At 40.4% G+C, this 14,941-nt stretch overlaps 1 protein-coding gene across 1 annotated transcript in view; it reads right to left on the bottom strand.

Moving 5' to 3' along the window:
* Window positions 1-14,941, bottom strand: part of MAOB (monoamine oxidase B) — a 55,493-nt gene that overhangs the window by 24,863 nt on the left and 15,689 nt on the right. Inside the window, exons 2-3 of the mRNA XM_076355143.1 lie at window positions 11,906-12,000; window positions 10,794-10,931 (exon numbers count right to left, since the gene is read on the bottom strand). Of these exons, the coding sequence (XP_076211258.1) occupies window positions 10,794-10,931; window positions 11,906-12,000 (233 nt within the window). The remainder of the gene's footprint in view (window positions 1-10,793; window positions 10,932-11,905; window positions 12,001-14,941) is intronic.

Below are 14,941 nucleotides of genomic sequence, written 5' to 3'. Positions count from 1 at the left end.
AACCTAAAAATCCCCAGCCCTACAGAAAATGTAGCATTTACTAATAATGACTCATTCTTCCAATCCAACACCTCTGGCCATAAATTCCAGAGAGAGATAGTGTGGCCAATACGAATGTCTTAACTACATCATTATATATTTAATGGTTAGATTTTAAATATCTGTATCTCCACTACTAGATATTCAGAAAGTCTAGCTGAATTAAGAGTGGAAGACGACAGGTAATTTGTAGAGTTATTTTATTTACATGGGATTTCCCTGGCTGACATATTATATGGATGGCAGCACAACAGCTTTAAAAATTCACAAAGAAGTGCTCATTAGCATTATGTGGTTACTCATTTTTTCACAATGCATTCTGGACTCCATAAAATAGATAAAAATAAAGGGCATATTGTGTGCCACAGCTGATTTTTCAAACCTTATATTAAATTACATATTTAAGAGGGCACTGCACCAGCATGAATGTCAATTGGTAGAAGTACTAACTTTTAACAGATATTTGATGCAGTGCCACACTAACCCATCACAAAAAAAAAAAAAAATTTACACTGACTTTGAAAGAAATACTGCATCAAGATTTAATATTTAGAACCAGGTAACAACACCACCACTGTGTCTTGTTGATGAGAAGTATCGGAAGACCACTTACTCGAAGAAGTGTCAGACTTGATTTAATTTAGCCTCTTTATTAATAATGTGAAAGAAGGGACAGAGAGCGCATTATTCAAATCTGCACAGTAAAAGGGCACAAAGTGATCCTGAAAAACTCAAAACTTGGTCCAGAAATAACAAAGTGAGATATAACCTTGAAAAATGCTGGCTAATAACTTTGAGGACTTTAATTCAAACAGAGATATACTTAGAAAGCAGTAAGGCCAAAAATCAAACCTAAGGATAAGAGAAAATCAGTTTACAAAAAAATTCCAACAGGTTAGAGAATGTGAAGAAGAAACTGTTTTTTCACCTAGTCTTTGTACAGACGCAGGACTCTAACAGAATCCTTGTCAGAAACACCAAGGTAATGAAAGTTAGGAAGAAAACAGTGTGGGAGGAAAGGAATTAATTCTTTGCTACATGGACATATGAAGAAGTAACTGCAAAACAACAATTTCATTTTGCAATGCTTTTGAGGAGAGATGATGGTTTGTAAAATGCCAAAACATCAAATTTTAAAAAGTTTTCAATCAGAAGTTTTGTCATACCAAGAGTAGATCTCCAGTCACTTTATGAGCCAGAGTTACCAAGGTTGAAAACTTAGCATTTCCAATTTAAGAATGGACATTACAGCACGTGTTCACAAATCCTCCAGAAAATGGAGGTTTTGGTTTTCTGGGGTTTGGTTTTTTTTTTTTTTTTTCCATTCAGCATGGAACAAAAGCACATTTCTAGAGCTCTTGTGCTCAACCATATGAAAATACATTAAACTGGAATCAGGAAAACATATCCCTGTAGATGGAGATGAACTCGGTAAGTTTGTTCCATCAGAAGCATTTGGTCCTGACATAGACATTTGGGTACTATTATGGAATCTCTTAACATGAAATTAATTTGAACTGGGGAACACCTTCATACTCTGCTGCCAAAGGGCTATAAAAGAGCAGCAAAATCTCTCAGACTTGAGTACCTTCCTGTCCCAGCTAGTAACATCTGAACCATGTTGGTAATTACCTTTTAGCCTTTTTGGGCACATTAAAAATCCATAACTAACTCCTATGGCAGCAAGAAGTCAGTTTTACCATGCCTTCTTCCGAGCACTGGAGCCACCCTTCGCTAGTGTAAACACCGTGTAGGTATTCCAAAGACAGAGCGTATCAGTTTGGTTTTAAGTACCTAGCATTTCCCAGATTTAGATTTATGAAACACGTATACTGCTGTCCTCGAGAAAACCAGGACAGCATCAGAATGGGTTATTCCAATTATTGATTTTGTTCTGAGCTTCCTGCTCTGCCAGAGGCAATCCTAACTGAGTTATCCCCTCTGTGTTAACTCAAGTCTTATGAATTCCCTGTGGTGCTTCCTCATGAGCGCACGGCTAAGAGAGACATAGAACATATCTTTGTTTTAGTATTCTTCTATTTCACTGCATTTGAACTGCTGAAAGGGAAATCTTGGGTATGTCTCGTGCAGAAATCTGGGGTGACAAGTCTCATAAAGCACAAGAACAAACTTCAACCTGGAAAAATAAAAACAACCATAAAAGTGAGGGAGTCTCCTGTGAAAGTTACTTTCAAGAGCTCCTAAGACATTATCTAAGGCCTGATCCTTATTTCCTACACAGACAAAACTCCAGGAGCTGTCAATCAGAATTTTGTTTGAGAAGAAACTGCAAGACTAGGCTCTACACAGAAACAAAAATAGCAGCACCAAAGAAAGACTACACATAGCTCTGAGTAGTTTCCAACAAACCAAAACATTTCAGCTCTACTTCTGAGGAATCTGCACTTTTGAAAAAACAGCAACCTTATTGATATTTAGGCAAAATTTGCCTATTTCTATCATATTGCTGGGAATAGCATTCTCCATACTTCCTGGTGCTGTATAATCTCTAAAGAAAAACAAGACACAGATGAAAAATATGCTCCAAGATGCACAGAACATCTCCTTTTCAAATATTTTTTTATACCTAAACCAGAGCAGTATAAAAACAGCAATAATAACCACCCCTTCTGATCATTTGACATATTTAAACTCTAGTACTATAATGCTCAGAAGTATTTTTTACTTTTTTTTTATTATTAGGGCTTTAATATAGGCATATATTATTTTTTAGAAACTGTTTCATGATGCCACTTGCAATGCTTCCAAAAGCAGAACATCAGCATCAGCAGTTGGAGGTCTTCCTGCTATTGTATGGGTCACTTGCTGTTTACAAAGGCTGTTGCTGCAGTATGGGCTAAAGCATAAGAAGCTGAAACTATAAGGAGAAAATTTATGCAACCCAGCTGTTTTAAGAATAAACAAACAGGGAAATGAGAAATCCAGTGTTTGTTACAAATATTACAATTCCCAACAGATTTTCTCATCCATCTGTTTCACGTCAACCAACGTTTGGCTTAGTTACACTGGACCCATATAATATAAGTAGTATAGAAATAAGCTTTCTGCATACATCAGCTCTGTTTCAGGTCAAATAGCCGACACAAGAAGTGCGTGATTACAAGGGAAAAAACACAGCACGGCAACTGAATATCAGCAGCCCCTTGAGTATCAGCCCCAGCAGTTGGGAGGGCATAGGGACAGGATCCCACACACTTTCTTCTGGGAGGGTGAGAGCGAGTGAATGGTTGGCTGAGAAAGGACATGCTCGGCCAGGAAATACCATCAGTATCTCAATGCAGAGTGGGGTCTCAGGAGAAAGTCTGCTTTTGCAGGCACAAGACAACTTCATGCTCCCCTAAATGTTATGTACCCAGGTAGCACCTGAGTGGGATGCAGTACTGTGAACTGAAGCCCTGGTGCCAATGATCCATGCATTTTTTTATAGCACAGTATAAACATCTTATAAATATAGTCAGCTTTCGTTAGAAGAAACAAGATGCTGTGGTGCATTCTCTGCATCACTGAATGAGCACAGATATTCCCTTAGCTAAATCATCTAAACCTTGGAGTAACTGATGCTAAAACTTCACCAAGATGTCACTCTGCATGTTAATTCACGGTTACATAGGTTTATAGGCACACAGTGCCCTCTGCTGATTCACAGCACTGGTACGTCACACACACCTTGTTCTCTCAACTTAAAATCCCAGTAACGTCATTCATATAAAGCACAGAAACGGTAAGATGCAAAGTTGTGAGAAGGAAAATGAGAAACAGCAAGGCATCACCTCAGGCTGTAACTCTGTACCCGTCTCAGATACTCAGTTTCTCATCTGCTGCCCTGTGGGAAACTATCCTTTTGGTTTGGTTTGCGGGGGGTGTTCTTTGGGTTTGTTTTTTTTTTAATCCATAGCATCTAACAATATGTATCTTTGGGACTAAGCCTCTTGTGTAATCATAATTCTCAATAAAATATGGCAACTAGCTAGACCAAGCTGAGAGAGGAATACAGGCCTACTTAGAAAACTCTAACAGTGTTGAGCTTCAGTGAAGTTCCCTTCTTTGAGAAACTGTTCAGGAGCTCATACGCTCAGCTGGTTACTATACTGACAGATATCCTAAAAAGATAATACAGGTTAGAAGAGATAAATGCAGCACAAGAAAATCTGGATAACTAATGGTGCAAAGCTACAATATTAAGACGCCAAAATATCCTCCAAATATCTTTCAGTATCTAATTTGAGATCATCAGCTGTGGATGCCAGTGTTTTGTGAAATTTGGTCAGCAAAAGTAATTCCATTTTAAGCGTAGCATAGCCAGTCACATTGGCTTGAAACATGCATCCTGAAAAGGAAAGGAGCTAATTGGGAACAATTTGTTTCTGCTATATTATAGAAATAAAGTCCACCTTCACTTTGCCACAACATCAGTCATGCAACTGCTGGAATACTTGCCTTATCTGCAAAAAGGCAGAATGAGAAAAACAACACTGAAGTGATTTACAAAGGGAAATTGAGGTTCTGCTCTGAATTCAAAAGCAAATATAACTATTTGTTCCAATCAGCTGAGAAAAGAGTTAACTAAGAATGGGATTTTTTGCGTTCAGACACTAAAAAACACCTTTACAAAAAGTATTCAGATGTCTTATGAAGCACAGATTTATAGGGACCGTAGTTCTAAATACTCATAGAAACCAGGCCTGTGTGTGGCTTTCAACACCTGAATTAAACCTGCCAACTAAGTGGATAAAATCAATAGAAAACTTCAGTATTTCTAGAATTAGTCTTAAAAAAAAAAAACTTCTTCCCCTCCCAAAAGCGGATAAATGGGCAAAAATAAATGAAAACAGGAGAAAAAAGGAGTTTCATTTGGGAGAAAGCCATCAAATGAGCTCTGCCCATAGATAACATAACCAAGCACACAGGGCACCCATGCTCTCTCACAACTAAAACACTGTCTTTAAAGTAGAAGATAACATTGGGCTCACTAGTTTTGTTTCTGAGACACTCCAGGTTATTAAATTTCTTACCCCCAAAAAATGAAACCTTACATAAAATTTTACAGATGTGTGAAACCCAGTATGCTCAGCCAGCTGTTCCTGTATAAAATACACATTTGTCTAATTCTGTTTTTCTATAGACCTCAATCAACTTCTCAAGGGAAACAAAAATCAGTTCTTACAATCAGATGCAACTGAAGCTTTTCCCCCAGCAGCCTGAATTAAATAAGCTAGGTGGGAGCACAGCTCCTTTTCCTTATCTCCTAGGGAACAGACCCTGGGGTCTGGGAGGGCTAAGACTGAGAAAGTTTCTTTCCATTTGGATTTAATTAAGAAATGCATACTTTATTTCCAGTTCATTTTTCTTACTATGTTCATCCTTATGCTACCATTAGGTCACAGCTGCCAGTCTTCCAGTCAATCTTGATCAATAAACATCCCTTGCAAGACCTTGCTTTACAGTCCCCTTTGACAGAGATCACTTTGCAGATTTGCTGTACATAATCTTGCTTCTTTTAGGCTGCTGTAATACAAATATTATCCATCTTTTAATTAAAAAGGCCTAATTACGAGCTTCCTTCTGGCAATTACTGCCAGGTGGCTGGCACAAAAAAGGGAAGATGCCCCTTTATTTACAGGGCAGGTCCAATGAGACCGAAACAAGACCAGCCCTTCCTATAGTCCTGCCAATGACTGCTCTTCATTCACAGCACGGAGGATATCCCTCGTGGGAGTCTGGAAGATGCTTTCACCAACCTCAGCCTATTCAATCCTCAGACTCACTTTTGAGGCTACCAGCGAGTGTGATTAATAACATGGCGTCTTGTGACAGAAATGCCTGCATCCTCGTATCTAGTGAAGAGTTAAAATAACACAGATCTGCATTCCAGTAATGACATGTGAAATTACCAAGACCCTGTAGTAATTTAAGCATCTTTGAATTTACTTGGCTTCCTTTTCAAGACACCAGATGCCCAGCTTCTTAAAGATTCAGATGTATTCTTCTCAGTTCCCCAAGCTCTTGCTTACAAATTGTCAGCAAAAAGCAGGGGGGGGGGGAAAGATGTGATGCCATTTCTCCTCACTTAAACTGATGGCAACTGAGAGTCTCACAGACTTTTCATTCTCTGACTGCACTCTAAGATATACAAAGAAAAATGAAAGCACTTTTATCTAGACATTCAAAAAAACCATTTATGCTGTTACACTATATACTACAGACTATGCCAGGAGATACTGCCCTTAGATTTGCAGAGAAGGAGATCAAAAGCTTAAATAAATCATATTGCTTAGCTTCAGTGCATATATCACTGATATCACAGAAGAAACACCAATAAATTCTATAACTTTAGATACAGCAGTCACTTATCCAGCTGCTAATTAAATCCCAATACAACAGGACCATCACATTTTTTATTCATGAACAAGACCACAGCAAACTGCATTTTAATAAGCACAATAGAGCTAAAAATGAATGACACCCAAGAGGGCTGTAAAATTTTTTTCTGCAGATCTACTGTAGATCAGTACGTAACCCGCTAACATCAGTGTGGATTTGTGGTCCTAGTTAAACAGATTGCATGCATAAGACTAAATATTCACCTTCAGTATGTGCTGCAGACTGGGTTCACATTAGCATTCTCCTCAGAGAGGCCGATTGTATATGAAAGTTGTGCTAAACTTGAAGAGGGCATGACATGCATTTGGACACCTCTAGCCAGTGCTGCTGGCAGATGAATGGGTATGAGAAAACCCCATTCTTCTACAGGGAACTTAACTGAGGTAATGAAGTCATCAGCAACTCCCTGTCAAGAACCTGTGTTGTATTTCATAACATTTGATAAATTTGCGTTTTAAAATGTAAGAAATTTGCATGGCTATTGGGGCTGCACAAAAGTGAAGTACAATTTGAATTAACGAAGAAAATATGTTGATAATTAAACCCTCACAATAATTGACATGTTTTCCTATTTCAACACTTCTTTCCAGGGACTGTTACATGGCAAAGGTAAAAATTACCTGAACTATATGTACTTTGGTTTGTTTTTCTAAGACAAAAGCTGTCATTTTGGTGAGGAAAATAAACAACACCAGTCAAAAGTTGCAAATCTACCTATCTAAGGTAGGGCCCTGAATCCTGTCTTGGGCAGCTAAGGAGAAGTTACCTTATTTTAAGAAGTGTTTTACATCTGCTTATCAGTCCAATGGGAGCACTGTTAGGAGATGATGACTTCTCAGATAGGTCTGCTTTTTCTTCTTTAATCTGGATTTATGAACCTAACTTCAGTTACGCCATTGAAAAGCAATGGTCTTCAGGCATCAATTTGCCTACCAAATACTACTTGCAGAGCTATACCAATTTTCTTACTAAGGCTGATGAACCAGTATTTACACAAATGAAAAGAACATACTAATCTCCATTCAAAGACCATAAAAAAGGCTGCTTAACAAGTGGAGGAAAAGAAAAAAAAATGTAGGGCAAGAAATATAATTTTGAGTTTCTGTGAAGATATCACACACAATATAAGTGAGACCAAAAAATAATCTCACAATAGAACCTGACATTAAAAAAGATTAAAGGCGAAAAAAACCACACAACCCAATCAAGTTGGTAAAGCCTAATTAGCAGAGACCCACCCAGAGATCAACAAAATGCATTCTTTTCATTTTGTAGTACAAAGAAGCTGCATATATTACTTGTACTAAAAAGCCTCTAAAATGAATTTAATTAACTATGAAAGGCTGGATTTTTGCCTTTGGGTATATGTGAAAACAGCAGCTGATTTTACAAGATGCACTGTGATGCCTGATTGTGTAGCAAGAGAAGAATTAAAACCTTTATGTTTCATTGCCTCTCTGGGTTCAGAGAGAATTTTGTGGTCCAGAATTTAATTAGATTTTGCCACAGTCACAAAGCTTGGGTCAGCATGTGAATTCAAATTCATGCAGGGGCAACAGACGTTTGCGTATTTTGGAATCCTATTTACAAGCTATGACTTGAGAGTACTACTTAAATTTCAGGGAGCACACAAGAACACTGTCCATTTTCAGGGAATGCATGGGCAAGCCACACAGCTGAAAGTAAGAGATCTCCAAGGAATGTATTACAGTTAAATGAAATGCAAAAGGGTGAAGATTATGACACTGATGTGGCCACAAAACAATGCATATGTCTACTATATACTGTTCATCTTCCAATTCCTTAACTGCAAGTAATTCTTCCGCTATGATAATACTTTTCCACAGTTGTATAAACACAGAAGCAAAAAGGAAATAAAAGACTTAAAATGAGTGAAATTAGGAGATTCAAAGGAGGAGCTACTGACTGTGGAATATCTCCTCTCTCTACCTCCTCCTGGCTTCCAGGGAGTCCTGGCACACACTTCTCCCTTCTCTCTTCAGGAGCTCTCCTACAGGCAGCCACATTGGGAGCCTGGGCCTACAAAATCTGTCTGAATCCAACCTGCAAGCTCTTAGCATGCCTTGGGAGTACCTCAGTCAGCAGATGGGATCCCTCTCCTTGGAGACTTTCAACACTTGACTGGGAATGGCCCCAAGCAACCTGACGTAACTATGAGGTAGACACTGCTCCAAGCCCAGGGTGGAGTAGGAACCTCCAAGGTCCCTTCCAGGGCAGCTTTTTCCATGGCTCTGCGTAAGGCATAGTGCAATCTCGCACATGCCTGCCAGCACTCAGACTGAGTCACTTGCCTGCATCAAATTGCCATGGATGCTCCATCCCCCTGGCATATGTAAGGGCATAACCTGTCATCTATGAGCATCTCTCAGTAGGTGTTAGCACAGGCACATGAGTGCTGGAGCAAGCCCAGGCCCTCAGCCTTCCTCACAGCTCCCCCAGGATCTGTTTCCACAGATGCAGGCATTAACCAAAGTAGCAAGCACCCCGTATCTCCAGGCTTGGATGGCTTGAATGCCTCCAGGAGCAGAGTGGCTTCCCCCACCTCTGGATTTCTGGATACAAGTCATACTACTGTATAGGTTCCTTGGACTTGTGTCCTAATGCCTTAGTGTCCCATTTCAAGGCCCTTTCTAAGCCCAACATACAGGCAGAGCCAAGGCATGCCCCTCTCTGCCAGTCTGGGATACGTCCCTGAATGCCAGTCCTGTCAGTGCTGGGTAGGGAGGAAAGCTGAGAGCCAGTACTCACCGCCCTGGGCTAAAAGGTATCCACAGATGACGGTAAAAGGCTATGTGCAACCTCTGGCAACTCATGCAATAAAACACTTGTGGTCAGGGGAAAGACAGACTGTCCTTGGCAAGAGCCCAAACTTCTACTTTTCTGCCATTCTCTGTTTTCCTCACTCTAAAAGCCTGTTGAAAACAAAAGGCTATTTCAACCAGCATAGTAATACCAATATCCCCCCCCAAGCTGGTTCCTAGAGATCCTAAAAGAAAATGGGGTCTGGCTTACCAAACAAGCAGCCATGCTTGACTGGCTGCTGACAATAAATCAGGCCCAAATGTCAGCTTCAGCTTTGGCTTCAGCGACTTCTGGCAGCATTCTGGAATGTCCCCATGCTAGGACAGCAAGGTTGTCCTGAGAGCTGGTCATCCTGACTGGCCATGTTAATTGTATTCTACCATTAAGGTTTCCCCTCATGGCATGACCTCCTATTGCTATTGAGGAGACTCTGAAGGCTAAATAGTGTGAACAAGCAGAAAATTTGGCTTTGAGGATGATGCCACAGGCACACAAAACAGAACAGTGTGGATGTACCCATCAGTTCTACCACAGCAGAAGTAATTGTGGACAGTCACCATAGCAAATCACTTTGAGAACACACTTCTTTTTTTATAACAATTGAGTGGGAAAAAATATTGGAAAATACACGTCAGAACACCTTTTCTCTATTGGTGTTTTTAAATCTGTCAATGTTTTCTTTAACCTTTGATCAAACACCAACTACTATCTGACAAATATTATGAAAAGCCATTGTGCAATGACTGGCAAAAGCATATAATGAAACTCAATGTTAATTTCTTCAGGACTAACGCAGAAAGTTTCCCTTCTGTGGGAATGCAACACTGCTCTATATCAGGAAAGGAGAAAGGATGCTCTTGGAGAAAGCATAGTACAAATACTGAGAATACATGGGCTTTTTAACAGCTTTGCCATAGCTGTCCTGTTTCAGATCATGAACAGATCATTTAGATCTGCCTCCACAAGAACGTTTGACTCCCAGAGCCTTTTGCAATTACTATTACAATGCCTTTTGCTACTCTGCATGTTAGTTTCCCCATCAGCAAAACCAGACTTAGCCTCTCACGTTTCTTTCAGTCAGGATAATAAATGTCACTGGTTTACGAGGCCCATCAGGATAATAATTGTCACTGGTTTACGAGGCCCATCCTGAGAAACTTTCAGCCTGATTGAAGATACTTCTAGGAGTTCTGAAAGGGACTTGGGCAGTGTATACAAGAGCTTACCCGTACAGAGTCACAGTTGCACTGTTCATAAACAATGAAGCTTTTTGAGACCTTTTAACTAAGAGCTCAGACCTGAGCCAAGGCACCAGCTAACAGGATGCGTCTACAGGGTACACATGTAGTTGTGCATGCATATAGTAATTTGTATGAATTCTTCATTACCAACATACTTATTTTTCTCCAAGAAACTCAGATGATTCATACTTAAACAGGTATACTCCACTGTAGCATGGATGGAAGACAACAAGAAAGGAGATCACTACAACTCGCCTGTCTACAGCAGCATGTTTGAGAGCATCTTACCTTGACATGGTGTATCAGGTGCTCAACTTCATTCACTTTATACGTCTCTATTCCTAACTCTTTAGATAACCGCAGGAGACGATTTTGTGTTGGCCCCACGTAGGCTCCTCCAAGGTCCACATACTTGACTTGCTTATTCTAGTTTATCACACACAACACACAAAAGGGGAAAAAAAAGATTAAAAAAAGATAAGCCCTTTGTAAATAGTACACAAGTTAAAAAGCAATCCAGAGAAATTCTTTAAGTGAAACACTCCCAGAGCATTGTGGCCAAGATTCCTCTCGCCATGGAAAACTTCAATTCTTTGGTAGAGTTCTGGTGTGGCGATTACCGAGAATCTCAGATAAGGAGTTCATAACCAGCTTAGCTGACCTGTTGTTACATTACAGCCTTAACAAACACAAGAGGAAAGAGCCTGACAGGCAGAGAGAGAGAAGGACAGAGCCAGAGACATCTGTGCGGTTCTTGCTCAGTCAGGCATCTCACCAACGACTAGTTCAAAACAGACTGTACTAGGAAAGAGCACAGGTAAGATTTTCTAATGAGCAGAGTGGGAGGGGGTCTTCCAGGTCAAGGTAGGGCAGAAGGTAAAGGAGTGAAGGGAGACATGCTGGTTCTAGTTCCCAGCCACCCCTGCCATTCCTCTAGCCTACGTCACCCCTCACAGGGCTCATTACGGTTCAGCTCAAGGCTCTTCACGGCATGGTTGGCCTTACAGCTGTTTTTTCAGAGAGATTTCTCCAGTGTCTCTCCCCGGGAAATGATTTTGGAATTTAGCTAATCATGTTCTCCTTCCCAGAGGAAAGGACTGATGAATCCAGAGCCTGCAGATCACACAGAAATATTCTGTCCCCACCATCATGCCTGTCTTTCCCTACTGTTGCTGCTACAATATCAGGAAATTTCCCACCTGCTAGTGCTCTAGAAATTTTCGCTCAAGTAGGTCCTCTAGCAGGAAAGATAAATAAATACACTTATGTACACTATTCATATAGCATATGTATACTATACATATATCTACACATACAACATACATGTGTATAATTATACATACGTATAGTGTATAGTATATGTATGTATATGGAGTATAAATGGGTTTGGAGATAATTACCCTTACGGTGAAAGTTCTTCCACCAACCCTGTCATTGGCTTCCAGCAACACCACATTCAAGCCTGACTCAGTCAGCAGTTTCGCTGCTGAGAGACCTAAAACATAAAAAGAAAAACAATTAAAGAATACTTCTGTATATGCACCCCATGGGTTTTGTGACTTGACATGTAAATGCTCACATAGCTATCCATACAAATCCTGAATTTTTCATTCAAACACTTCGCCAGGGGGGTGAGGTGGAATTAAAAACCACAGTAATCATAAAATGGAACTGAAGCCACATATTAAAACAGTTTGTGACCAAATTTTACATGTGCTGAGCACCTTTTGCACCACATGCTCAGCTCTTCTGATGCATAAGCCAGCAATTGTCATGATAGTCATCCAGCCAGGCACAGAACATGGGGAGGACAGCTTTCTGTTTTCTAACATCAGCATGTCATCTTTTATAACCTCAACAAAAAAAGGAAGAAGTGAAGTTTTATTAGGACTGTCCTAAATTTCAAAAGTTTTCCTGAAGCTTGTTGTAAGTGTCTGCTTTCCAGCTCTGAATGTTTTAAAGTACATTAGCAAAGTTCCCACACAGTCAGGTCACGGGTTTCTTCTCCTGAAGAACACATGGTCTGACTCAGAAGAGACAGAACGTGCGCTTGTGTGTGGCATCAAGAAGAAAAAATATGGATAAGTATACCCAAAAAAATTGTTTCATTCCTCATCCATTTTCTTCATAGACTTGTATTTCCATCTTCGAATTCTTGAAGCTGAGACACCAAGAGAGGGAACAATGGGAATACAGGAGGGAACATCTAATTTTAGTTCTGATGCCATAAATCCTCATAATTGCAGAGAAAATTATTAGCGCCAGGCCCTGCAGCAAGTATGTCAAGCCGCTATGGGAATGAAGGGAACTAGAAAGAATGCACAACACAGAGGAAACACAGCCTGCAACCTCTCAACTTCTTAAGATCATCTCTGCCTTTTACTTCAGCACACAAACTGAGACTTGTATAAACTGACGTTCTTACTTTGGCCACTACTGAGTGAATTTCTAGTGGGATGACAAGAGTTACATTCTAGAGGGTTGCGTCATCCTCTTGAACCGATAGGATGCGTTGAGTAAAGTTCAGCACAGACCAGGCTAGAAGCCACACTCATACATCATAATTTAGCTACCCTTTCTGACTCTCTGCCTTGTCACCACCAGAAGGCAATCAGTTTCCTCTCTGTGTCCTAGTACATGTAGTTTTTGAGAAGGAGTTGTCCAAGCAGACTGTTCCAAGCATAAGGCAGCCACGGAAGAAATGGCAAAAGCGCTGGCAGGAAAAAGAGACGGCCAGAGCTAGCATGGCAGGACTGAATGAAACAATAATGAAGAAAATAGAGCAGCCCTGGACAGAGAAAGAATATTAATGAGAGCTACTAAAGGTGCTACAGAACATCCTGATCATCAGCTAGTGGCTTGGGAGTAGGAGAACCAGATCCTGTTCCCAGCACTGCAGTGAACCTGCTGCACTGTGCTGGTTAAATCACTTAAGCTGTTTGTTTCCCCATCTGTAAAAAAAAAGACAATGGAGTAGACCTATCTATCTAAAGGATTTGACATTTTCTGAAGAAAAGCAGCAGATGTTTCCATTAAAACATCATACTGTCCTGCTTTTATTTCTAGCTTCATGAGCTTATTTATCTTGGGTTTTCACGTAAGTGTTAGTGAGAAAACCAGTAATGACACTGATAAAGGTCTTTCCATACTTCCTTATTGAGGAAATGATATTGCAAAAACATCTGGCTGGATCAGTGGCCTTGACTACACTCAGAAATATTTGAGGATACCAAGGAAGAACAAAATACAGAAAACAGTCATGGTATGCAAACACGGACCACCCCTTCAAACAACTTGCAAAAAAAGATTGACTCCTGAAGGAAAAAAAGGCAAAAAAACCTCCTAAATAAATATAGCTTACCAGTTAAAGGAAAAAAAAAAAGTTGCTCTTCAAAAAAGACAAATATTTCATCAGTTGGGAGAGGATCAATAGTAGTTATTAATTTACAGAACAAATACATAATCTGAAGGCTGTTGTCACTGCAGGTTTCTGTTGGCTTATCATGCTACCAGGTATTGACTAATCAATTAATGATATTCAGTTACCAACACTGATTAAGGAATATGAGATTTTACTTTCTTTATTAAAATCTAATGAATAAACATTTCAGTACAGCTGGGAACAAAGGCAGTTTATTCCCAAGAACTGAACAGACAGAGAAGCTTGTGAAAGGATAGCTCTCTAGACTCAACTGAAACGCAGCCAATTTGCGGTGGTCAGTCCAGATACCACCTCCTTGTTTCCTTATGCACCTTTCATCCTCCCTATTACACCTACCTACTATTTACTCCCTACTATTTATTTTGGGGCAGTTGCCACCTTTTCTTTCTTCCTCCATACATCCACAGATGTACCTGTCAGAGATGGATAACAGTTTACTCCTTCCTGATGCAAATACAAAAAAACAAACCACTGTTGAGGGGAGGATCGGGCTTATTAATACCTCACTGCCCCATGCGCGCCCTCCAGCAGATCAGGTCTCTATAGGGGCAGGGATGAGTCCTTGGGGTTTGACTCTATAGTGAAAGCTGCAGCCTACAGGGTTCCCAAACTAAGCACCACCTGACCACTTACCCCTTTTCAAGGGCTGGTGGCCCACCCCCTTCTCTCACCTACATGACAGCTCTCTTCTGGCCCAAAGTCTGGCTGGGGAAATTATGCAGGTAATTGCTGACAAAGGCAGGGAACACAGCCTACCTCTAGCTCCTCTCCCTCATCACTAACAGAGATGCCAAACATGTAACTGGGGGAAAAAGGCGGAAGAAGTGAAGGCAGAGGCTCAGGAGGGTCAGATGGCACAGCGAAGGACCAGATCGGGCCTCATAGCATGCACAGTACAGGATAAGGCAAGACTGCTGCCACTGTTACCACATTACAGTGCAATATTGACAAGCAGGAATTCTGCTATTTTTGGTATCTCACACATTTGGAATCA

This window comes from Aptenodytes patagonicus, chromosome 1, assembly GCF_965638725.1.
Source record: "Aptenodytes patagonicus chromosome 1, bAptPat1.pri.cur, whole genome shotgun sequence".
In the NCBI taxonomy this organism is placed as follows: Eukaryota; Metazoa; Chordata; class Aves; order Sphenisciformes; family Spheniscidae; genus Aptenodytes; species Aptenodytes patagonicus.
The sequence above is the reverse complement of the archived record's forward strand: the minus strand, read 5'-3'. Positions and strand labels throughout refer to the sequence as shown.